This window comes from Cupressus sempervirens, chromosome 11, assembly GCF_028749045.1.
Source record: "Cupressus sempervirens isolate cs-2001-9-10 chromosome 11, ASM2874904v1, whole genome shotgun sequence".
NCBI classification, from domain to species: domain Eukaryota; kingdom Viridiplantae; phylum Streptophyta; class Pinopsida; order Cupressales; family Cupressaceae; genus Cupressus; species Cupressus sempervirens.
The window spans coordinates 681,326,462-681,352,266 of NC_143128.1; the positions used below are offsets into that span (position 1 = coordinate 681,326,462).

A 25,805-nucleotide genomic window follows, 5' to 3' on the forward strand; every position below is an offset into this window, starting at 1 on the left:
TTAATGGGTCAAAGGGGGTCATAGGTCACCCTATGACCCCCTTTGACCCATATGAACAATTTGAATGTCCCTAAGGTCCTAGGACCCCTAGGGACATATGTCGTCGTTTAATGGGTCAAAGAGGGTCATAAGTCACCCTATGACCCCCTTTGACCCATATTACCCATTCAAATATGTCTCTTGGGGTCCAAGGACCCTTAGGGACATATGTCGTCGTTTAATGGGTCAAAGAGACCCCCTTTGACCCATAATACCCATTCAAATATGTCCCTAGGGGTCCTAGGACCCCTAGAGACATATGTCATCGTTTAATGGGTCAAAGGGGGTCATAGGTCACCCTATGACCCCCTTTGACCCATATGTACGATTCGAATATGTCGCTAGGGGTCCTAGGACCCTTAGGGACATACGTCGTCATTTAATGGGTCAAAGAGGGTCATAGGTCACCCTATGACCCCTTTTGACCCATATGAACGATTCGAATATGTCCCTAGGGGTCTGAGGACCCCTAAGGACATATGTCGTCGTTTAATGGGTCAAAGAGGGTCATAGGTTACCCTATGACCCCATTTGACCCATATTACTCATTCGAATATGTCCTTAGGGGTCCTAGGACCCCTAGGGACATATGTCGTCGTTTAATGGGTCAAAGGGAGTCATAGGTCACCCTATGACCCACTTTGACCCATATGAACAATTCAAATATGTCCCTAGGGGTCCAAGGACCCCTAGAGAAATATGACGTCGTTTAATGAGTCTGAGAGGATCATAGGTCACCCTATGACCCCCTTTGACCCATATTACCCATTCGAATATGTCCCTAGGGGTCCTAGGACCCCTAGAGACATATATCGTCGTTTAATGGGTCAAAGAGGATCATAGGTCACCCTATGACCCCCTTTGACACATATGAACGATTGGAATATGTCCCTAGGGGTCCTAGGACCCCTAGGGACATATGTCGTCGTTTAATGGGTCAAAGAGGGTAATAGGTCACCCTATGACCCCCTTTGACCCATATTACACATTTGAATATGTCCCTAGGGGTCCGAGGACCCTTAGAGACATATATCATCGTTTAATGGGTCAAGAGGGTCATAGGTCACCCTATGACCCCCTTTGACCCATATGAACGATTCGAATATGTCCCTAGGGGTCCTAGGACCCTTAGAGACATATGTCGTCGTTTAATGGGTCAAAGAGGGTCATAGGTCACCCCATATGACCCCATTTGACCCATATTACCCATTTGAATATGTCCCTAGGGGTCCTAGGACGCCTAGGGACATATGTCGTTGTTTAATGGGTCAAAGGGGGTCATAGGTCACCCTATGACCCCCTTTGACTCATATGAACGATTCAAATATGTCCCTAGGGGTCCTAGGACCCCTAGGGACATATGTCGTCGTTTAATGGGTCAAAGGGGGTCATAGGTCACCCTATGACCCCTTTTGACCCATATAAACCATTCGAATATGTCCCTAGGGTCCTAGGACCCCTAGGGACATATGTCGTCGTTTAATGGGTCAAAGGGGGTCATAGGTCACCCTATGACCCCCTTTGACTCATATGAACGATTCAAATATGTCCCTAGCGGTCCTAGGACCCCTAGGGACATATGTCATCGTTTAATGGGTCAAAGGGGGTCATAGGTCACCCTATGACCCCCTTTGACCCATATGAACCATTCGAATATGTCCCTAGGGTCCTAGGACCCCTAGGGACATATGTCTTCGTTTAATGGGTCAAAGAGGGTCATAGGTCACCTTATGACCCCCTTTGACCCATATTACCCATTCGAATATGTCCCTAGGGGTCCTAGAACCCCTAGGGACATATGTCGTCGTTTAATGGGTCAAAGAGGGTCATAGGTCACCCTATGACCCCCTTTGACCCATATTACCCATTCGAATATGTCCCTAGGGGTCCTAGGACCCCTAGAGACATATATCGTCATTTAATGGGTCAAGAGGGTCATAGGTCACCCTATGACCCCCTTTGACCCATATGAACGATTTGAATATGTCCCTAGGGGTCCTAGGACCCCTAGAGACATATGTCGTCATTTAATGGGTCAAAGAGGGTCATAGGTTACCCTATGACCCCATTTGACCCATATTACCCATTCGAATATGTCCCTAGGGGTCCTAGGACCCCTAAGGACATATGTCGTCGTTTAATGGGTCAAAGGGGGTCATAGGTCACCCTACGACCCCCTTTGACTCATATGAACGATTCAAATATGTCCCTAGGGGTCCTAGGACCCCTAGGGACATATGTCGTCGTTTTATGAGTCAAAGGGGGTCATAGGTCACCCTATGACCCCCTTTGACCCATATGAACGATTCGAATATGTCCCTAGGGTCCTAGGACCCCTAGGGACATATGTCGTCATTTAATGGGTCAAAGAGGGTCATAGGTCACCCTATGACCCCCTTTGACGCATATTACCCATTCGAATATGTCCCTTGGGGTCCGAGGACCCCTAGTGACATATGTCGTCGTTTAATGGGTCAAAGAGGGTCATAGGGTGACCTATGACCCCCTTTGACCCATATTACCCATTTGAATATGTCCCTAGGGGTCCTAGGACCCCTAGAGACATATATCGTCGTTTAATGGGTCAAGAGGGTCATAGGTCACCCTATGACCTTGACCCATATGAACGATTCGAATATGTCCCTAGGGGTCCTAGGACCTCTAGAGACATATGTCATCGTTTAATGGGTCAAAGAGGGTCATAGGTTACCCTATAACCCCATTTGACCCATATTACCCATTCGAATATGTCCCTAGGGGTCCTAGGACCCCTAGGGACATATGTCGTCGTTTAATGGGTCAAAGAGGGTCATAGGTCACCCTATGACCCCCTTTGACCCATATGAACAATTCGAATATGTCCCTAAGGGTCCAAGGACCCCTAGAGAAATATGTCGTCGTTTAATTAGTCAGAAAGGGTCATAGGTCACCCTATGACCCCCTTTGACCCATATTACCCATTCGAATATGTCCCTAGGGGTCCTAGGACCCCTACGGACATATATCGTCGTTTAATGGGTCAAAGAGGGTCATAGGTCACCCTATGGCCCCTTTTGACCCATATGAACGATTGGAATATGTCCCTAGGGGTCCTAGGACCCCTAGGGACATATGTCGTCGTTTAATGGGTCAAAGGGGGTCATAGGTCACCCTATGACCCCCTTTGACCTATATTACCCATTCGAATATGTCCCTAGAGGTCCTAGGACCCCTAGGGATATATGTCGTCGTTTAATGGGTCAAAGGGGGTCATAGGTCACCCTATGACCCCCTTTGACCCATATGAATGATTCGACTATGTCCCTGGGGTTCTTTGGACCCCTAGGGACATATGTCGTCATTTAATGGGTCAAAGGGGGTCATAGGTCACCCTATGACCCCCTTTGACCCATATGAACGATTCAACTATGTCCCTAGGGGTCCTAGGACCCCTAGGGACATATTCGAATGAGTACTATGGGTCAAAGGGGGTCATAGGGTGACCTATGACCCTCTTTGACCCATTAAACGATGACTGAGTATTATGGGTCAAAGGGGGTCATAGGGTGACCTATGACCCTCTTTGACCCATTAAACGATGACATATGTCCCTAGGGGTCCTAGGACCCCTAGAGACATATGTCGTCGTTTAATGGGTCAAAGGGGGTCATAGGGTGACCGATATGAACGATTTGGCTATGTCCCTGGGGGTCCTAGGGACATATGTCGTCATTTAATGGGTCAAAGGGACCCCCTTTGACCCATTAAAGGACGACATATGTCCCTAGGGGTCCTAGGACCCCTAGAGACATATATCGTCGTTTAATGGGTCAAAGAGGGTTATAGGTCACCCTATGACTCCCTTTGACTCTTATATATTAATAATATACATATTAATAATATACATATATATTAATAATATACATATCAATATAATAATATATATATATATACATATACATATTACATTATTATATTTAATGAAAATATTACGTTATTATATAAATATATTAATAACATACATATTAATATAATAATATTTATAATATATATTATATTTAATAAAAATATTACGTTGTTATATAAATATTATATTATTATACATATTACATTTAATGAAAATATTACGTTATTGTATATATTAATAACATACATATTAATATAATAATATATAATACGTATTTTATATATATATAAATTACGTTATTATATTTAGTAAAAATAATAATAATATATATTATATTTATAGATTGTAATAAGATTAACATAAGATATTATTATATATTACTAGATTATATCTTGTATGTTTACATTACGTTATTATATATATATATAATATATTAAAATATGCCTTTACATATTAATATAAGTGAAATAATTTAAAAATAAAAAACTAGAACGTTTAAATCGAATTTCCCTCCAAAATTTGAAGATTTTTGGAATTTGACTACCGAGCCATATCGGATATCCAATGTCAAATCGGATATCCGATCAGGCTTGGTATTTACCAAGCCTGCCCGGTCAACCCCAAAGACGTGTTTATAGAGAGTTTTAGTGATACTCAGACTTCGGGTAGCCGTCTGCCAATGTTATTTTGATCGAAATTGAATGAAATGAAATGGGTTTTTTAATATCGCTCTCTAGATTCCATCAATATAATTTCTGTCAAATTCTGAGTTCGATAAGTATTTATTAGTTAATTATCAATGAAGATTATTGTAAAGTACTGATTGACATACTGAATGAAAAATAGCTATAACTTTCAAACGGTATAACATTTTTTAAATCTAAAAGTTGTGTCACATTCTATACTTCGCCTAGTATAAGAAAAAAATAAAAAAAGAAAAATTTGATCAAATTTTCTATTAGTTAGGGTGGTCAGACACAGGACTTTTTTTAATCCAAAAATTTTTTGGTAGAAAATTCATATTTAATTATTTATTTGGAATAAAAATATCAAAAAATATGCGTCACATCCGGGCATGAGTCTAGTTTTCATATCTATAATTATATTAAAATAATATTATGATTTGATTTTGATTAAGGTGGTCAGACATACACCTACTTTTTATTTTCGCCCTGAAATTTTTTTAGTACTGCATTAAAATTCAAACTTTTGACCAATCAATTATTTTTTTCTCCTGATAAGGCCTAGTAGTTTAGAAACTACATTCAATTTTCTACAAATTATTTTCTTACAACTTTTTGATATAAAGTCCATAACCACTTCAAAATTATGTGTCAAGTTGACATAAACCTGATTTGTTGATTTTTCACTGCCACTTAAGGCCATAGTTTGGTACACCATGATCTTGCACATACCCAGGGGGGTCCTTGGATTGAATCTCCATGCATGGGTAATACATGCAGGTAGAGCGGGAAGGAATCCCCCTTAACTAAATAAAGAAAGGAAGGGTATAGGGCATGATTAGAGTGAAGATGTCGCCCATATATAGATCTTCTGGCACACCATCCTGTCCTTCTATCAAATTTTTTTCTTAGTTGGTGCAGTGGTCTATTCTATTATCTCCTTATGTGAACCCTAAGATTTTTTTGACTTGGTTGATGCAATTTTACCTATCGTTTCCCATGGTACTTTTTTTGGATCATGTTCTTCTTCAAGCTTAAGTCTTCCTGACTATAAAGTTTTTTCCAAAACTTCTAAGCATGTTGAATTGCTTCTTTTCTTAGGCACATGGTTACTAAGTCTACATTGACTGGCATGTCAAAATCCTTCTTGCATGAGTCTACCAGTCTTTTTCTTTCATTATCATCCATGTTAGGCCTTATATTTACTAAAGGATCATCTAACATGCCCTTACACTTAAGGATTACATTTGTCCATTTTTCACTAATTATTGTGTCCAACTCATAGGGTACTAGAGGCTTGGTGGTTTTTGGTGTACTATTGAATATTCTCATACTAAAAAATACAGCATTTACAATTTTATCCTTATTTACCTTGTTAAATTTTGAAAATCTATTTTTTGGGGTAGGATAGTTGACATTATGCTTAATATCATCTAGTATGTTCTTGAAAGTAAGCTTCTTACCTTCTTTAGTGATTTGAGACTTTCTATCTTTGTCTTCTCCTCAGACTCTTCTTCCTTCGGTGGGGTTGGAGACTTCTTCTCCTCCTTTTCTATTTCCTTTCTTTTGTATATTTTTACTGTAGGGAGACTGACAGTAGTAGGGATCCTCTTCGTGGTTTCCCTTTCCAATTCATGTTAGAATGATTTAGAATAACTGAGGGGGGGATCAGTTATTCTCAGGTCTAGATGTACCAATTCAACTTTTGAACTCTTCAAACAACTTAGGTCTAATCATTAAATAGCTTAGTCTCTATAGTAACTTATCAGTAACATAAACTTTCCATCCACTATCTCAATAATAACTAACTTGTAGAATGTAAAACATTAAATAGAAAAACATCTCAAATAACATCCACACAAGTAAGACACTAGAATTTAACATGGAAACCCAATTTGGGTAAAGCCACTAGTAACATGCTACCAATTTTTCACTCTTCTAAAGTGAGCTATGTTAGGAGTCAACCTACTAAAGGCTACAATACACACTGTTAAGTGTGTCCCTATTAATGGCTTTAATCATCCTGTTAGGAGTGACCTTGTTAGAGGACTTGAGAACATTCCATTAGAATGTCACCTTAATTATAAGATTTACAAATGATTGTTAGGTCAACCTTGATTAAAGGATTTCAATTGATACAATGGTTTAAAAGTAACAATAGGTTGGTTTGATAAATACAACTCACATTGCAAATACAAATCACAATAAATCCCATCTACTAATTCATTGACTAAACTCCATCATTGCCTCTGATCTTCTTAGAAAATCCTTCAGGCAATCACTTTTCACTTCTACTCTTCTCCTTCTTCTCAGCCTTCTACTCTAGTTCGCTAATCAATAAAACTATGTGGGCTAGGAATCTCAATTCCTTCACAAAATAACAAATCCTAACACTCAGCCAAAACATTTATCATCAACCTTGGTCATCACTAGAGAACTCAGTCTTCACTTACTATCTTGCTCGACTTACATTGACTTTGTTTGGTCTAACTTTTCTGATACTCTTTCTTTATTAGTGTTTGGTCAACACTATATTTGCTTGGATTCTACTGTTCACTTGGTTAACACTAGCACAACTTGACTTCAACTACAAATTTTGTAATCTTTTACTTTGAACCTTAGTTTAACCTATGTATTTGGTCCTCCATTGGTAATATCATCTAGGGTTAAACTCAACTATCTTCTCCGCTCAGTGTTATGATTAAACAACACATTATACTCTTAAATTCCAATTGATCAAGGGCCCATTGAAGTTCCACAAACGCAGACAAACGCAGAAAGTCTCAAGAACCCATGACGAATTGAAGGTATGATGGTAGGAGTGGCAGAGAAGTAATTCGGCATTAGGCTCGTCAATGATTGAAGAATCTATCTGATATTGAAGGTATGAACATCACTGTGCATATGATTTGTACGAAGTGACTGTGATGTTTGTGAAGCCAAACTCGATGTGGATGTTTGAATGAATAGAGGATGCTACAATGCATTTGTGCAGAGCAAGGTCAATCACTTCGATATGATGGGATTTTCCCAATCCTGGCATATGCACTCATAACAGCTAAAAATATATCAATAAAATCATCAAGCTCCAAGAACACGACGGCAATCGATTGAGACCATGATCAAAGGTGTATGAAGGAGGTGCGCCATATGTTCGACAACATGTTGGCAATAGGCTCGTAAATGATGGCAGGAGTGTCCGATGAAATCCTAAGATCAATGTTGAGCAGAGAGGTAATTCGACATTTCGCTGTGTGGTTCTATGCTCACAAAGCATTTCAGTTCCAAGAAATTGATACCCCATCTAACAGGAAATTGAATAAGTCGAAGCCCAAGGACGATGAATCCAAGAATGCCCCAATAATGGAAAGCGATATGCGAGTTGAATGCTTTCTTCAGACAGACGAAACTGAATAAGATATATAAGATATATAAGTGTGATTAAGACATGAAATTCTTTATGTAGAAGTAGAATTAGAAACAACATTGTAATTGCAACAAATATGTTATGATGCTCCGACCTTCCGCCACCAGCGATTTGAAGAGGCAGACAGAAGCCTGCGTAGCTGTTGGAGTTCCCTAAATTTTCGAAAATCTCAGACGGATAATCAACAGCCGCTCCAGCCAAATCAGGGAAGGAGGTTTCAGGCTCATGTCCATGAAATGGGCTTTTCTTAGAGAAATTTGACTACTATTATCTTATTAGTAGTAGAATGCCTCTTTTGACTCCCATCACAATCTCTTTATCACGCACAAAATAATACTTCACAAAGAGGTATTCTGGGGAAAGCTATGGACATTTCAAAGCAGAGTTCATTTGGGTCATTTGGATCAAAAGAAATAGGGATACAATACCATTGCAAAATTATAGGACGATCTTATTACACAATCACAAGATAAAATGTTAGATAGTGAGATACAAAGTGAAAATTAAAGCAGACCAAGAGGCAGAACCGAAAGCCTCAACCACTGGAAGACTGTAAGAATAATTTGTTATTGTAAATTTAGACAATCGGTGATCACAATAGACAAAATATGTTTAAATCTTTGAAAGGTTCATGTCCCGTGGAATACATACATAATTATTGAGCTTGAAACCCACACGTTGAGAAATTTCAGAGCTATAACTTATCTTTAGAATAAAATACAGTCTTTACAGCGATATGCGAGTTGAATGATAATAATAATGAATTATTATGAAGAGCAGGTTGAATATTGAACATCAAGAATATAATTCGAGTCAACAAGGTAAACAATGAAAAAGCTTTCTAGTTTTGAAGCCGAAAGGCAGAGTAGTCTTTCTCTAATTTGCAGTGAATACAGAGAATGGCCAAATTCATTCCAAATGCACACGTTTATATTGTGATCCATTCACATGAAGAAGACTATGAAGAGGAAATTTTCTTTTAGTTAGGGGAATCTGTTCTGAAACAAATGCATGCAAACTATAACGCTTTGAGGCTGGGGAATCTGTTCACTTATGGTAACAAATGCTGTGATAATCTATTGGGCACTTTTCCCCGTGGGAATTCCATACAAACTGGTAGATTGAAGGTTCTGTGACTGTAATTTGACAGTGATTGAATCGATTAAGTGGATGGCCTAACCTGTGAATACATGATTTCAGGGTGACAGTTATGAGGAATTGGCAGACCTGTGTAAAACCCAGGTGTTGAATCATGTCTGATGGGGCAGTTGTATAGTGGGATTGGGCTTTATACACTTAGGGGAGAGAGATTCAAACCCTTCTCATAGTTATAGTTGGCCTATCGATCACAACCACAATGCATACAGTAAATGCAACTAGTATCAATAACCATAGGCCAGGGTTAGGGTATTTTTGTAAGTTGGAAAAGGTTAGGGGTTAAAGAGTCAACAAATTCGAAGCATTGAACAACCATCGATTTCTGATCTATATGCCCCATAATACTAATCCCCCAAAACCTAGTATTTGTTGGCTAAATATTTTTTCCAAACATATGCTCCACTACCAGAGATTGAAAACAATCCGGAGACATTCTTTGAAAAAGACAACTAACAATTGCCTTGCATTACAAACTTCCCTTTCAGAACCCTGAAAAAGACAACTAACAATTGTCTTATATTACAAACTTCCCTTTCAGAACCCTAAATAGACAAATTAAACTGAACCTAACACCAAAATCACTTCAAACCATACAATATAAAGACAATTAATGAGAATTATGAAGGCATCGAATTTTCAAACTATAATGAAAGCTTGAAAAATTAGAAAAAGTTTCAGATGTCTACAATTTTCCAATGTTTATGAAAATGTATTTGACAATTAGCTTACCTGGAAGAAGAAAGGTTCTGAATGAAGAACTAATTTGACCTTCGTCCGCTGCTGCTCCTTTCTCTGCCCTGCCTCTGCAGAATCCTTTGCTACCAAAAAAACACAGACCAGCACTCAAAACCAAAATCACCGATGAACATAAATAACAAACAGACCAGATGAACAGAAATAACAAACATTACAGCCACCAAAAGCAAAATCAAAATAGAAAGACCAACGTGCACAATATAGAAAAAAATTTGAAAGATCCTAAGGGAAAAAATACTTGGAAAGAAATGATAAATCAAAAGAAAGTATTCCAGAAAAGAAAATTTCACAAATAAAAGAAGCAAACTGTGATTTTCGTTAAGGATGAAATTATTTATACTACCCTAATTTTCCTTTTTTTTGCGGATATTGCCAGCTCATGTAAAGTTCGAAATTTCTTTACGGTTGGCATTAGATATTTCACATTTCAAATTGTTTTGAAATTTCTTTACCATTGGATGTTTTGATTTCAAAAAAATTGATTAAAAATTTTGAAATTGAGCTGAATTCTCGTTGACCGTTTCAAGGCAAAAAAAAAAAAAAAAAACTTAGTTTAAACTTTTTTGTAATTTTTTATTGTTATTATTACAAATATGTTTTTCCACTTGAAACGATATTTAATATTATTCAAAGACTTATATGTTTAATGTTTAGTGAATTATGAATTTTTTTAACATATTTTAGTTAAATTGTAAATTTATTTCTAATTTAATTATTTTCTCTCTAATTTTGGTAATTATATTTTTTAATTGTTGAGTTATCAAAAGGAATTTTTAAAGGACGTTTATTATATTTTATTTCAATTTATCACATTTTAAATTTATTAAAATTTAATCTTATTGATAATACTTTTATAATCTAAAGAAATAAAAGAATAAATTATGAGATCTTAAGGTAGCCTAAGAATTTAAGGTAGAGAAAAAATAAATGAAATGAAAGATTTTTAACGAAGTCCACGAGACCAACAATCTAAGAGACCAATAGAAGACCTATTAATCAATTTGCTCGGTCCCTTTTGTTGTGGATCTATGTTAACAAGATGGTTAACTTGTAAAGTTTTGGTCCCTCGAAAAGTTATTTTGTGTTGTTCACCTGTAAGGTGTCTTTATATTGGTTGTGGATATCCTCATATGTGGTACAATCTTTGACATAATGTCATTTCGTTTCCACCAACCCCTTATTGCAAAACCTACAGATTATTTCCTCCCACCCTTCTTTAGGGACCTTCCATCTACTAGTTTGACATCTCAAATGGTGTGATCTAGACCTCAATTGAGGGATTAAAATTTTAGTCTTTCCTTTGATGTCAGCTCCTAAGTATTCTCTATCGCCATGTTCGCATGAGGGGTTGAATTCTTTGACATAGTAAGTTTTTTCCCTACCTATCTGATTTGTCCACATGGCAGCCCTGATTTTTTCTAACACCCATTTTAAAAAAAAATCTTTAAACTAGTTTCCAAGCACTCTGGGTAGTCAATGTTCCATTTGTTGAACCATTTGCTATTTTGTTTCTTCCATGTCTTCTTTTGATGGTCTAGCTCCTCGCCAACCACCATCCTAGGCCGGTGATGTATATCCATATTTTTCACTTTTTTAAAATAGCTTAAGTGAATAATTGTTGAGGCCTCCACCAGGAACATGCCTACTTCTGCCAAAAGAATCTCGTAGGGAACCGTTGACTTGACTTTGAGGTTAGTGGCAGTGAAATATTTTTGTATTCTTTCTATTTGTCACAAGTTATGGTTTGATACGCTGCTCCCCACTGTATTGCCAAGGTAGACCACTTGATTACCAAATGAAGACTTAGTTGTTTACAAAGTATGATATGTGGGATATGGGAAATTGTTGTGTTGACTTCAGAATATTGTGTATGGGAGGCATGATCAAAGATGAATCCCACAACTTGGTCAAAGATGGAGACATAGCAAATCGAAGATAAACTTGGATGAATTGTTTGCCAATCTGAAGTCATTTTCCACAACATGACGGGTACCTAGGTAAAAAAATAATCATTACTAATCAAAACTGTAACAAAATTAATAGCATCCATTATTAGATTATCCCTCGGTCTACTTATGGTACACAAGCAAACAAATGAATTGTTTTAGCTTTCAATTGACAAATTAAAACCACGGCCCAAATTTTTCATATGCTCACTCAGCCTTTTGCAAAAAGGAGTGTGTGTGATATGTGGAAATATGCGGTGTCAATTTCTTTTGAAAATCGAAGGGACCATTCCATTTCAGGCACTACATGTTTGGGGCCCCTATTTGATCTTTCAAGACACAAGGCAACATTATTCTAAACATTTATAAGTTGCAAATCATTATTTTTTTGGTGAAAGTGATTTGGCATATATCCTACATTGGAGGTGTGGAGTTTTCCTCTAATACTTTTATATACAAATGCAAATAACTTAAGTGTCAAAAGAAATGAACTTATGCACACAAGGTGAGCTCTTGCCTCAGTCCATGAGGCATGCCTTAGCTGACAATAAGGTAATTTTGATGGACACGACAATGACATGAGTGATGACATAGAAACCAGATAGCTAATAGAAATTTGACATGTGGAAGGCACATCGAAATGATTGAGTTGGACGGAAAACCCATTGTAGCTTCACGATAGGCTTCCATGTGGCATGCAAAACCTGCATGATGAAATCAACAAGGAAGCCACATGTCACAAGGCCGCAATGCCACAATAAGAAAGTGGGTTCTAACAAAGTCATTGTGGCTTCATGATGTGTCAACACATGATCATGGGGCCTGACACAACAGTGATGAGGTGTGCAAATGGGCCAATCAATGCTTGCCACATGTCACTTGAAAAGTTCAACTAGTTGACCACATTGAAAATCAAAAAGAAAGGCTATTTGAAATATTTCAATAGAAGGAAACATTTAAAAGGAGCTTAAAAAGACAATAAATTAAAAAGAGATTAGAGATTTGTGGGCCTACATAGACTTGTACGTGCATTTTTTATAGAATGGGGTTTTATTATAAAATTTTAAACATTATAATAAAATGAAATATTTTAAATCTTTCAAAGGGCATGCTCATTGTACAAGTCTATAGACTTTAGATGAATGGCAGGGGTGCTAATGGAGCTCAAATATGCAACTATCATATACTGTTGGAAAGGTCTCAGAGTGAGCTTTTTATTTTTGGAGACCAAATAAGTGCAGGTCTTACTGTATGTGAGATGTTCTCAATTTTTTTAAACAACGGTTTTCTCAATCTATATATCTTATTTCTTCCATTGCAATTCAAAGTTAGTTCATGGACAAACCATCAAGTGGGTTTGTCCCAAATTTGGCAGAGATGCTCCTCATTAGGTTATTTTCCTTTGGAAGCATTTAGTGGGAATTTTAGAAGAGATTCCATCAGCAATTTAGAGGTTTTTCTAGTAGGGGTTTTCTCATCATTTGGAAAGATATTTTGCAAAGTTTGTTGTTGAAATGATGAGATTTGATCTAGTTTTTTTGTTGGGAAGAGATGAGAGAGGCTTTGCAAGAACATAATATGGAAAATGAAGGTGACATTTGGTGTCCAAAGATTAGATCTGACCCTCTTCATTTTCCTATATCATCTTCTTTCTTCACATTATATAGGGTTGGTTCCAGCTCATTGAACAAGTGTTCCATTATTACGATTCTACCATTCTTTAGCATTCTCTTTTGTATGAACATCATATTGGACATTTCTTTGAGCAAATATGTCATGGATCTATGTTGAGTCCTTGGTAGTTTTGTGAGTTTATTGAGTCATATATGTATTGTAATTGAGGAATAATAGAGTGCTAATGAAGATGTTGATTTTCATACATCTCACTAGGTATCATCCCATTCCCATCATTAGCCTATACAAGCACTCAAAGCATGAGAGAAAAAATAATTCTAACTTATCTTTTTAATGTGCATCTAAATATTTTACACAACTTACAATGAGTTACCCTTATAGTCACTTTGGGCCCTAACCGCCATTGCAAGTCACTACCATAGGATGCACCTAGACTACCATCCTAAACCTCATGAGCCACAATTGTGTCCCATACCATAAAAGCATTGACAATCAAATTTGGTTCCATGACAAGTAACTCGAAAGGCAAAGTAGTCTTTCTCTAATGTTGCAGTGAATACAAAGAATGGCCAAATTCAACCCAAATGCGCACATTTATATTGTGGTCCATTTACATGAAGAAGACTATGAAGTGGGAAAAAAATTTCAATTAGGGGAATATGTTCTGAAACAAATGCATGCAAACTATAACGCTTTGAGGTTGGGGAATCTATTCACTTATGGTAACAAATGTTCTGATAATCTATTGGGCACTTTTTCCCATGGGAATTCCTTACAAACTAGTAGATTGAAGGTTTTGTGATTGTAATTTAACAATGATTGAATCAATTCAATGGATAACCTAACCTGTGAATACATGATTTCATGGTGACGGTTATCAAGAATTGGCAGAACTGTGTTGAATTATGTCTGATAGAGCAGTTGATTAGGTGTTGTGTCAATTTATAGTCGGATTGGGCTAAATACACTTAGGGGAGAGAGATTCAAACCCTCATCATAGTTATAGTTGGTCTATCGATCACAACCACAATGCATACAATAAATGTAATGAATATTAATGACCATAGGGCAGGGTTAGGGTATTTTTGTAAGTTGGAAAAGGTCAAGGGTTAAAGAGTCAACAAATTCCAAGCATAGAACAACCATCGATTTCTGATCTATATGCCCCATAATACTAATCCCCCACAACCTAGTATTTGTTAGCTAAATATTTTTTCCAAACATATGCTTACATGCCACTAACAGAGATTCAAAACAATCCACAGACATTCTTTGAAAACATTGAAAAAGATAGCTAACAATTGCCTTACATTACAAACTTTCCTTTTAGAGCTCTAAATAGACAAATTAAAATTGAACCTAACACCAAAATTACTTCAAACCATACAATATAAAGACAATTAACGAGAATTATGAAGGCATCAAATTTTCAAACTGTAATGAAAGCTTGAAAAACTAGAAAAAGTTTTAGATGTCTACAATTTTCCAATGTTTATGAAAATGTATATGACAATCAGCTTACCTAGAAGAAGAAAGGTTATGAATGAAGAACTAATTTGACCTATGTCAGTTGCTGCTCCTTCCTCTGCCCTGCCTCTGCTTCTTCCTTTGCTACCAAAAAAACCCACAAACAAAACATGAACATAAATAGAAAAACAGAGACCACAACTCAAAACCAAAATCATCAATGAACATAAATAACAAATAGACCAGATGAACAGAAATAACAAACATAACAGACACCAAAAGCAAAATCAAAATAGAAAGATCAGTATACACACTATAGAAAGAAAATTGAGGGATCCTAAGGGAAAAAATTCTTAATACGACAGAAAGAAATGAAAAATCAGAAGAAAGTATTCCAAAAGAGAAAATTTCACAAATAAAAGAAGCAAATTGTGATTTTCATTAAGGATGGAATTATTTATACTACCCTAATTTTCCTTTTTTTGCGGCTATTGCCAACTCATGTAAAGTTCGAAATTTCTTTACCATTTGCATTAGATATTTCACATTTCAAATTGTTTTGAAATTTCTTTACCATTTGATGTTTTGATTTCAAAAAAATTGATGGAAATTTTTGAAATTCAGCCGAATTCTACAGTTGACCGTTTTAAAGCAAAAAAAAAAAACTCAGTTTTAAGTTCCAAGTAGTAGTTTAAAATGCATTTTTGGAAAATGATATTTAATATTATTGAAAGACCTTTTTATATGTTTAATGTTTAGTGAATTATGAATTATTTTGCATGTTTTAATTAAATTATAAATGTATTTCTAATTTAATTATTTTCTCTCTAATTTTGGCAAATTAAATTTTTTAATTGAGGAGTTATCAAAAGGAATTTTTAAAGGAAGTATATTATATTCTAATTCAATTTATCACATTTTAAATTTATTAAAATTTAATGTTATTGATAATACTTTTATAATCTAAAGAAATAAAAGAATAAATTATGAGATCTTAAGTTAGTCGAAGAATTTAATATAGAGAAAAAATAAATGAAATCAAAGAATTTTAATGATGTTCACGAGACCAATGATCTAAGGGACCAATAGAAGACCTATTAATCAGTTTGTTGAGATTTCTCCAAGTTGTCCCTTTTGTTGTGGATCAATGTTTTTGAATTAAAAAGTAGCCAAAACAAGGGGGTCTATGTGGATCTATGTTAATAAGATGGTCACCTTGTAAAGTTTTGGTCCCTCAAAAAGTTATTTGTGTTGTTCACCCATAAGGTGTCTTTGTATTGGTTGTGGATATCCTCATATGCTGTACAATCTTTGACATAATGTCATTTTGTTTCCGCCACCCTCTTTTTGCAAAACCTACAGATTATTTCCTCCCACCCTTCTTTAGGGACCTTCCATCTACCAATTTCACATCTCAAATGGTGTGATCTGGACCTGAATTCAGCGATTAAAAATTTAGCCTCTCCTTTGATGTTGGTTCCTAAGTATCCTTTATCGCCATGTTTGCATGTGGCATTCAATTCTTTGACATAGTAAGCTTTTTCCCTACCTATCTGATTTGTCCACATGGTAGCCTTGATTTTTTCTAACACCCATTTTTAAAAAATCTCTAAATTGGTTTCCAAGCACTCTAGGTAGTCAATGTTTCATTTGTTGAACCATTTGCTAGTGTGTTTCTTCCACGTCTTCTTTCGACGGTCTAGCTCCTTCCCAACCACCATCCTAGGCTGGCAATATTTTCCACCTTTTTTAAATAGCTTAACAAGCGAATAACTGTTGAGGCCTCCACCAAGAACATGCCTGCTTCTACCAAGAACCTTGTAGGGAACCATTGAGTTGACTTTGAGGTTAGTGGTAGTGAAATGTTTTTGTATTCTTTCTATTTGTCGTCATTTATGGTTTGATATGCTGCTCCCCACTGTATTGCCAAGGTAGACCACTTGATTACAAGATGACGACTTAGTTGTTTACAAAGTATGATATGTGGGATATGGGAAATTATTGTGTTGACTTCAAAATATTGTGTGTGGGAGGCATGATCAAAGATGAATCCCACAACTTGGTCAAAGATGGAGACATAGAAAATTGAAGATAAACATGGATGAATCATTTGCCAAATTGAAGTCATGTTCCACAGCATGACGGATACCTGGGTGGAAAAAGAATCACCGCTAATCAAAACTATAACTAAATTAATAAATTTCATTATTAGATTATCCCTCGGTCTTCTCATGGTACACAAGGAAACAAATGGATTGTTTTAGCTTTCCATTGACAGATCAAAACCACAAGCCAAATTTTCCATATGCTCTCTTAGTCTTTCGCAAAAGGGAGTGTGTGATCTATGTAAATATGTGGTGTAAATTTCTTTTGAAAATCGGAGGGACAATTTCATTTCAGGAACTATATGTTTGGGGCCTCGTATTTGATCTTTCAAGACACAAGGCAAAGTTATTCTAAACATTTATAAGCTGCAGATCATTAATTTTTTGGTGAAAGTGGTTTGGCATATATCCCACATTAGAGTTGTGGGGATTTCCTCTAATACTTTATATACAAATGCAAATAACTTAAGTGTCAAAAGAAATGCACTTATGTACACAAGGTGGGCTCTCGCCTCGGCCCACGAGGCATGCCTTAGCGGACAATAAGGTAATTTTGAGGGACACAACAATGACATGAGTGATGACATAGAAACCAAATAGCTAATAGAAATTTGACATGTGGAATGCACATCAAAATGATTAAGTTTGACGGAAAACCCATTGTATCTTCACAATAGGCTTCCATGTGGCATGCAAACCCTACATGATGAAATTGGCAAGGAGGCCACATGTCACAAGGCCGCAATAAGAAAGTGGGTTCTGACAAAGTCATTGTGGCTTCATGATGTGTCGACACGTATCCATGGGGCCTAATAGAGCAGTAATGAATGTGTGCAAATGGGCCAATCAATGCTTGGCACGTGTCACTTCAAAAGTTCAACCAGTTGACTGCATTGAAAATCATAAAGAAAGACTATTTCAAGTGTTTCAATAGAGGAAACATTTAAAAGGAGCTTAAAAGGACAATAAATTAAAAAGAGATTAGAGATTTTTGGGCCTGCAGAGACTTGTACGTGCATTTTTTATAGAATGGGATTTTATTATAAAGTTTTAAACATTATAATAAAATAAAATATTTTAAATCTTTCAAAGGGCATGCTCATTGTGCAAGTCTGTAGACTTCATATGAATGTCAAGGGTGCCAATAGAGCCCAAATATACATCTATCATATACTATTGGAAAGGTCTCAAAGTGAACTTTTTATTTTTGGAGACCAAATAAGTGCAGGTCTTACTGTATGTAAGGTATTCTCAATTTTTTAAAACAAGGGCTTTCTCAATATTTATCTCATGTTTCTTACATTGCAATTCAAAGTTAGTTCATGGGCAAACCATCATGTGAGTTTGTCCCAAATTTGGCATAGATGCTCCTCATTAGATTATTTTCCTTGGAAAGCATTTAGTGGGAATTTTAGAAGAGCTTTTATCGACAGTTCAGAGGTTTTTCCAGCAAGGGTTTTCTCATCATTTGGAGAGATATTTTGCAAAGTTTGTTGTTGAAATGATGAGATTTGATCTGGTTTTTTGTTGGAGAGAGATGAGAGAGACTTTGCAATAACATAATATGGAAAATGAAGGTGACATTTGGCATCCAAAGATTAGATCTAACCCTCTTCATTTTCCTATATCATCTTATTTCTTCACATTATATAGGGTTGGTTCCAACCCATTGAACAAGTTTTCCATTATTATGATTCTATCATTCTTTAGCATTCTCTTTTGTATGAACATCATATTGAACTTTTTTTTGAGAAAAAATATGGATCTATGTTGAGTAATTGGTAGTTTTGTGAGTTTATTGAGTCATAAATGTATTGTAATTGAGGAATAATAGAGTGCTAACAAAGATGTTGTTTTTCATACCTGTCACTAGGTATCATCTTATTCCCATCATTAGCCTATACAAGCACTCAAGGCATGAGAGAAAAATATTTCTAACTTATCTTTTTAATGTGCATCTAAATATTTTACACAACTTTCAATGAGTTACCCTGACAGTCACCTTGGGTTTTGACCCCATCGCAAGTCACTACCATAGGATGCACCTAGACTACCTTCCCAAACCTCACAAGTTACAATTGTTTCACATACCATAAAATTGCTAGCAATCAAATTTGGTTCCATGACAAGCAACTCAAAATGCATTGGTTCTCAAGACTTGAGTCATCATAGGTGTTCATGAAAATAAATCTCATAAACATAAATATCAATTTGAATCATAAAATACATCATGACATCTAGTCAAATAATCATAAAAGAAATCTCAAAAGGCTCGGGTGAAAATCCTAGTTTGGCCAACTATACAAGTCACATCAAACCATCACAAAATACATTTCACAAGACTTTAAACAAAATATAAGAAACACATAGTTTTCAACCATATGGTTTAATTGCATCATTTGAAATGTTTAGATTGATCCACAAGGATATGTTTATCAATAAAGTAAGAATATACATGTTTACATAAATTATTAAGCTAATATACTTATTTAAATGAATAAGTATTTAATGTCAAATCTCCTTGTGCATATAAAAAGTCTTGCAATATTATCATGTTATTAATTTAAATAATCTGTAAATCATTGATGACTTATACTATTAGGTTAAAGATTAATATCAATTACATTTTTAAATAAAAATATGACTTCTATTTAAGTCTAATATTAATATTTACTTTTCCTTTAATTCATAATGTGACTACAAATAACTCAAACTTGAAATTTTAATTTTAATTTTTTTTTATAATTTCTCTCATAATACTAAATATTCATAACTAGATGATTACATAATGAACTCCACCATAACTTCTCTTGGACTATAATAGAATCACAAATATATAGTTATTAACTTCCCACTTTCATTAATAAATATAAAATCACGTATATACAACTAATAGTTTAACTAGACTTAAGAAAATATTGATACTAACATCCATTTTACAAATAAATGAGTAACATTTATTTAATTTTTGAAATAAATATATATATATATATATATATAATTTTATAAATTTCTAAAATTAATAAATTATATATATAATTATTCAAAAAATAAATTTCATATTTTTAAAAAAGCAATAAGCATGCAGTTATTATCTTCACATGTCTATGATCTTTTGAAAACGCAAGCATAATATACTTAGTTTTCTATGTTGAATGCATCTATTTTTCAGAAAGATTTTCAACCAATAATTAGTTTTAAATCTGAGGCAAATATATATTTTGTTTGATAAATCTTTACGAGGGTTTCTGTTGAAATTTTTGAATAATTTTCTTTTAAACCTCAGTAGATAATAATCATTTTCCTCTCAAATTTAATATTGAATTTTCATTGGTTGCTTAGATTTGGATTTTCTAAATCAATTTTCAGCAGCATAATTCTACAATTTACATTTGACAGCGGTTTTCAAACAACACATGAATCAAATTCTATTTTCTAATTACAAATGAGAATTGTTGTACATATTTTATTCCATAAATTATAACAAATAAATTTCACCAACATGGTAGACATGAGGTAGACAGATATTCCAAAATAATTTACACAAAGGAGTTCTCAAACTCTACCTCATTCTAAGAGCTGAAACTATGGACAATCTGGTGAATACATGCAATTCAAATACTCTCAAGCTTTCAACAATTCTTTAACTTTAATTCTCAAATTGCTTTCCTGAAACCTGCGTGTCATAAAATTAACTACAAACCCTCTACTAAAGAGTCATAAATGCTAACTAGGATTTCTATTCCCTAATTTTCTAAAAGTCGTTCATTTTTTTTAAATATAAATATTTTAATTGTTTAATTTTTCCATGCATACTTAAATCCCCTTTTAATTAAAAATATTCTTTCTTTCTTTTTTTCTCCCCTTAATAATTAATGCAAAGCACTTTTAAAAACATAATCTATTATTTTGATTAAAAATAATTACAGCCTGAGATTTACAATGTAACTCTATTTTTGATAACTATTAATTAAATAATTAATAAATCAATATTTACTCTTTATTATTTTAATTATCTTTTTATTCAACTTTCCAATTTATACATTTAAATTAAAGTACGCATTTACTTAATTTCTAATTAATCAATTATCGTCATAATTTTAATATTTCCTTTCTAAATCAAATAATATTTAAACATTCAAACTTTATAAGATTAATCCAAGCATCATAATTAAATTATTTATCAAGAAAATCACATATCCAAATCGACATAAAATTAACATAAGCAAAACTGACCAAAGTCAAAACCAAACAACACACACAAAGAAAAGCTCTCAAGTTTAAAGGGTAGACAATCATATACATCTCCTCCATCTCAAGACAAGTAATTAGGCTTTGGCTATGATTGGACCTCAATACTATCTCCCCATTCTTACCATTGAGTTATTGCAATGAGGCATGCTCATCCTGGCAATTAAGGAAAGTCAATGCCCGATACCTGGAACCCATATAAAAGAGGAGCATGTGCGTGTGCATATATATCTAAGGTAAACAAGAAATGGCAGCGAGTAGTACATGATAAGGGAAGTCAATGCCCGATACCTGGAACCCATATAAAAGAGGAGCATGTGTGTGTGCATATATATCTAAGCTAAACAAGAAATGGCAGGGAGTAGTACATGATATAGATTCTGACTCGTGGGTGACTATGACTCCTTTCCTCATCCACATCAGGGACATGTAACATAAATATAAAATAGACACCCACACACACACACACACACACGCGCGCGCGCGCGTGCAAGTATGGGGTAAGCATAATCAATAAATTATCATTTGAAGGCATGTCATATGACATCACTATGGGAGAAATTACATTTACTAACTAAGAGTGTTTTATGAAGCTAAGCATAATTATCGAATAAACACATGAAACTATCATCATTATAAGTAAGCAATCATTACTATCTAGTATAATAAATGATCCTAATATCAAATTATCATATTTAAGTATCAGTTAAGGGCTAACATGTCCACAGAAGAGTTATATAGAATTTTAACAAATAATTCTACATTGATAGTAAAGGAGACATATTACAATTATCCTTCTTGTATATGGATTCAAGTGCCAAGTCTTTGAAGATGTCTTTGGCTTTTACCAATATTTTTTCCCTCTCGTGTCTTATATTAGATCATTTCATTATCTTATACTTCTCCATGATTTTTGTATAATTAGTTAATTCTCTATCATTGAGATCATGGACTCTCTTTACCATTTTAGTTGTTTTGATTACTTCTTTAGCATCCACATATAATTCTCCTTCATCTTAAGATGTGGATGATGAGACCAATTCTAAGGATTCATTTCTCCCTCTTCTCCTCTTCTTGCTATCAAACTCCTCCTTTGAATCTCACTTTCTCTTGCATTTGACTAATTTCTTCACACTCCTTTGTCCTCTTAACAATGTATCAAATGGCCTTGTTTCAATAAGAATCTTCTCCTTCTCATATGATGAAAATCTAGTTTGTCTCTTCTCTCATTCAGTTTCCTTTACCTATTATCCCTATTTAGTGGCTTATTCCATTGAGTTCGTTGGGATCTCCATTAAAGGTACTTCTTGTTCTTCAGGTGTAACATCCTAACCTAGTCTTTATCTTTTGTCTTCTCTCCTTCATTTTCACCTTCATATTTTTCTTTTGTGGCAACAATTAGATTATGACCTTTCTCCTCTATTATGTCCTCTAGACTAGAGTCCATCATTGTAACATCGATTATTCTAGGATGAATATCACTTGTTTGTGTATCATCGATATGTTGATCTTCCACCTATGGTGGTCTTGTAGTCTTCTCTTGTTGTACTTATTAGTTCTCCTTAGGATCTTTGTTCAAATCTTGATTCACCTTGTGAATTTGTAGGTTGGCATACTACCTTCTATCCAAGTATTCATGGATACAATCGAGGTGCATATAAAGGGTGCATTGAAAGTGATGTAGAAAAGGGGTGCAGTGTCCACTATAGCTTCCAAAGGCCGAGGCAGACCATGTTAGGATTAACCTTAGACAGAAATAACAGTTACATGTAAATATAACCAATATCAAAAAATAATAGATAGCACAAAAGAGAACACAAGATGTCAAGATTTAACGTGGTTCACCCAATCCCTGGGCTACATCCACCAAACAACAAGTCCAATATTATTATTATCTAGTGATTACAATCTGCAATCCCTTACAATTCAATACTGTCGCAAGAAGCTACAATATCACCATTAGATTATGAAATTCATAAACCTAAGCCTTTTTATATAAGCTTTTTCCACTTACAAAATTAAGGCTAGAATTAGTCATCCAAATAGGAAAAATAGCAGTCAAGATGTTTTACAATATAAGGACATTTTTTGCTTCAGGGGTGCTACCCCTTGACCCCATCTTGGGGGCACTGCTGCCAAACCCCTATAGAAATAATATGGGGAGAGAAAACATGCTAAATAAACGTTTGAGTGTGATGAGGCTCCACATCACAATAATCTCCCACTTGGAGACTGATCAGACTCCACGACAATAACCTCCCACTTGGAGATTGATCATAGCACTACTAAACTTGTAGCTCCCACTAGAATGTAAAACCATCCTAGACTCTGTTGTTCTTTTATTTTGTTCAATCTAGAAGACCAACTGAAGTTGAAGAGGAGTTCAACTTTTCCCTCGTTACTACCTTGGTAAACATATTTGTTGGATTATCATTTGTATGTATCTTCTCCAGCTTTAATTGTCCATCATCCAAAACTAACCAAATGAAATGGTACTGCAACTATATGTATTTTTTATTTGAATGCAAAGCTAAATCCTTTGCAAGATGTATGGAACTCTGGCTATCTATGAACAAATAATTATCCCTCTGTGGGTGTCCTAATTCTTCCATAAAGAACTAAAGCCATATCACCTCCTTGGCTTCCTTTGTAGTAGCAACATACTCTGCCTCTATAGTGGATAAAGCATTAACCTTCTGTAATCGAGAAGCCAAGCTTACTACTACCCCACCAATAGTAAATGCATAACCTATAGTACTCTATCTAGTATCAATATCCCTTACCAAATCTAAGTCAACATAGCCCTATAAATTAGTAGTAGAGCCCCTAAAATGTAAACACTTACTAGATGTTCCAATGTTCAATTCTTAGATGACTCATATACTTGCTAACAACTCCCATTGCATGTGTAGTATCTAGCCTAGTACATACCATAACATACATCAGGCTTCTTACAGTTGAAGCATAAGGTACCTTGGACATCTTATCCTCCTCTTCTTGTGTCTTTGGACACATCTCCTTAGTCATCTTCAAATGACCAGGGAAAGGTGTGCTGACAATTTTAGTATTCTCCATAAAGAAACATTACAACACCTATCAATATAATCAACCTGAGATAATGTCAATTTCTTGTTCTTCCTATCTTGACAAATCTTCATACCAAGGATTTGTTTTGAGGCCCCCAAATTCTTTATAGAGAACGAATGTGCTAACTGTTCTTTTAACCTGTTAATGTGATCCATGTTAGACCCAGCTATAAGCATATCATCAACATATAAACATAAAATAATATAGTTGTCATCATCTAACCTCTTAAAATAAACACAATGATCTGAATGACACCTACTATATCCATGTTCATGCATAAAACTGTCAAATTTCAAATACCATTGCCAAGGTGCTTGCTTCAAGCAATATAAACTTTTCTTCAATCTACACACTAAGTTATCCTTATATATCTCTTTATCCAAATCACCACAAAGGAAGGTTGTTTTAACATAAAGACACTCCAAATGCAAATCTTTAGTAGCCACAATACTTAAAATAGTGCGAATAGAAGTCATTTTCACAATAGTAGAGAATATCTCATCAAAATCAATGCCCTTTTTCTATGCAAATCCTTTTACCAGTAACTTGGCTTTAAATCATTTCTTACCTCCATCCTCTTCTTTCAACTTGTAAACCCATTTATTCTGTAAAGTCCTTTTACATGCAGGCAACTTGCATAAATCTCATGTCTTATTTTTTAGCAAAAAGTCCATTTCTTCTTTCATTGCAAACTCCCACTGAATCTTTGTATCCACCTCCACAACTTCATCATAACATTCAAGTTCACCTGCATTAGTAAGTAAAATAGAATACAAAGAGGGAGAAATTTTTTTGGAGGTCTACTTAGCCTTGTTGACCTTCTAACAGTCCTTGGTGTGTGTGGTATTTGTTGTTGTAGTTTTTGCAGATCATGAGGAATTGTTGGACCATCATCTTTTGGAGTATTATCCAGCACTACATAATAATCTTCTTTTTTCTCATGTTGTTGTACAACACTTTCTCATTGAATATGACATCCCTACTTCTTACAATTTTACAATTTTTAAAATCCCAAAGCCTATAACCAAATTCATCAATGTCATATCCAACAAATACACATTTCTTTGACTTAGCTTCCAACTTGGTTCTATTTTCAAAATCTATATGAGCAAATGTTTCACAACTGAAAGTTTTGAGAAAAGAATAACTCACCTTCTTACCAATCCATGCTTCCTCTAGAATACCACAACCCAAAGGAGTAGAGAGACCTCTATCAATAAAATATACAACAATATTGATAGCCTTTTCCCACATGTTCAAAGGCAACCTTGCATGCAACCTCATGCTCCTTGCACGCTCCATTATAATCTTGTTCATGCATTCAGCCACTCCATTTTCCTATGGAGTCCTTAGAATGGTTTTTTA

The 25,805-nt window shown here is 35.0% G+C and overlaps 1 protein-coding gene across 1 annotated transcript in view; it reads right to left on the reverse strand.

Annotated features, from left to right (window-relative positions):
- LOC149531548 (uncharacterized) overlaps positions 1-25,805 on the reverse strand; it is a 97,513-nt gene that overhangs the window by 28,300 nt on the left and 43,408 nt on the right. The window contains exons 2-3 of the mRNA XM_089808358.1: positions 10,188-10,255; positions 9,923-10,011 (exon numbers count right to left, since the gene is read on the reverse strand). Coding sequence (XP_089664484.1) covers positions 9,923-10,011; positions 10,188-10,255 — 157 coding nt within the window. The remainder of the gene's footprint in view (positions 1-9,922; positions 10,012-10,187; positions 10,256-25,805) is intronic.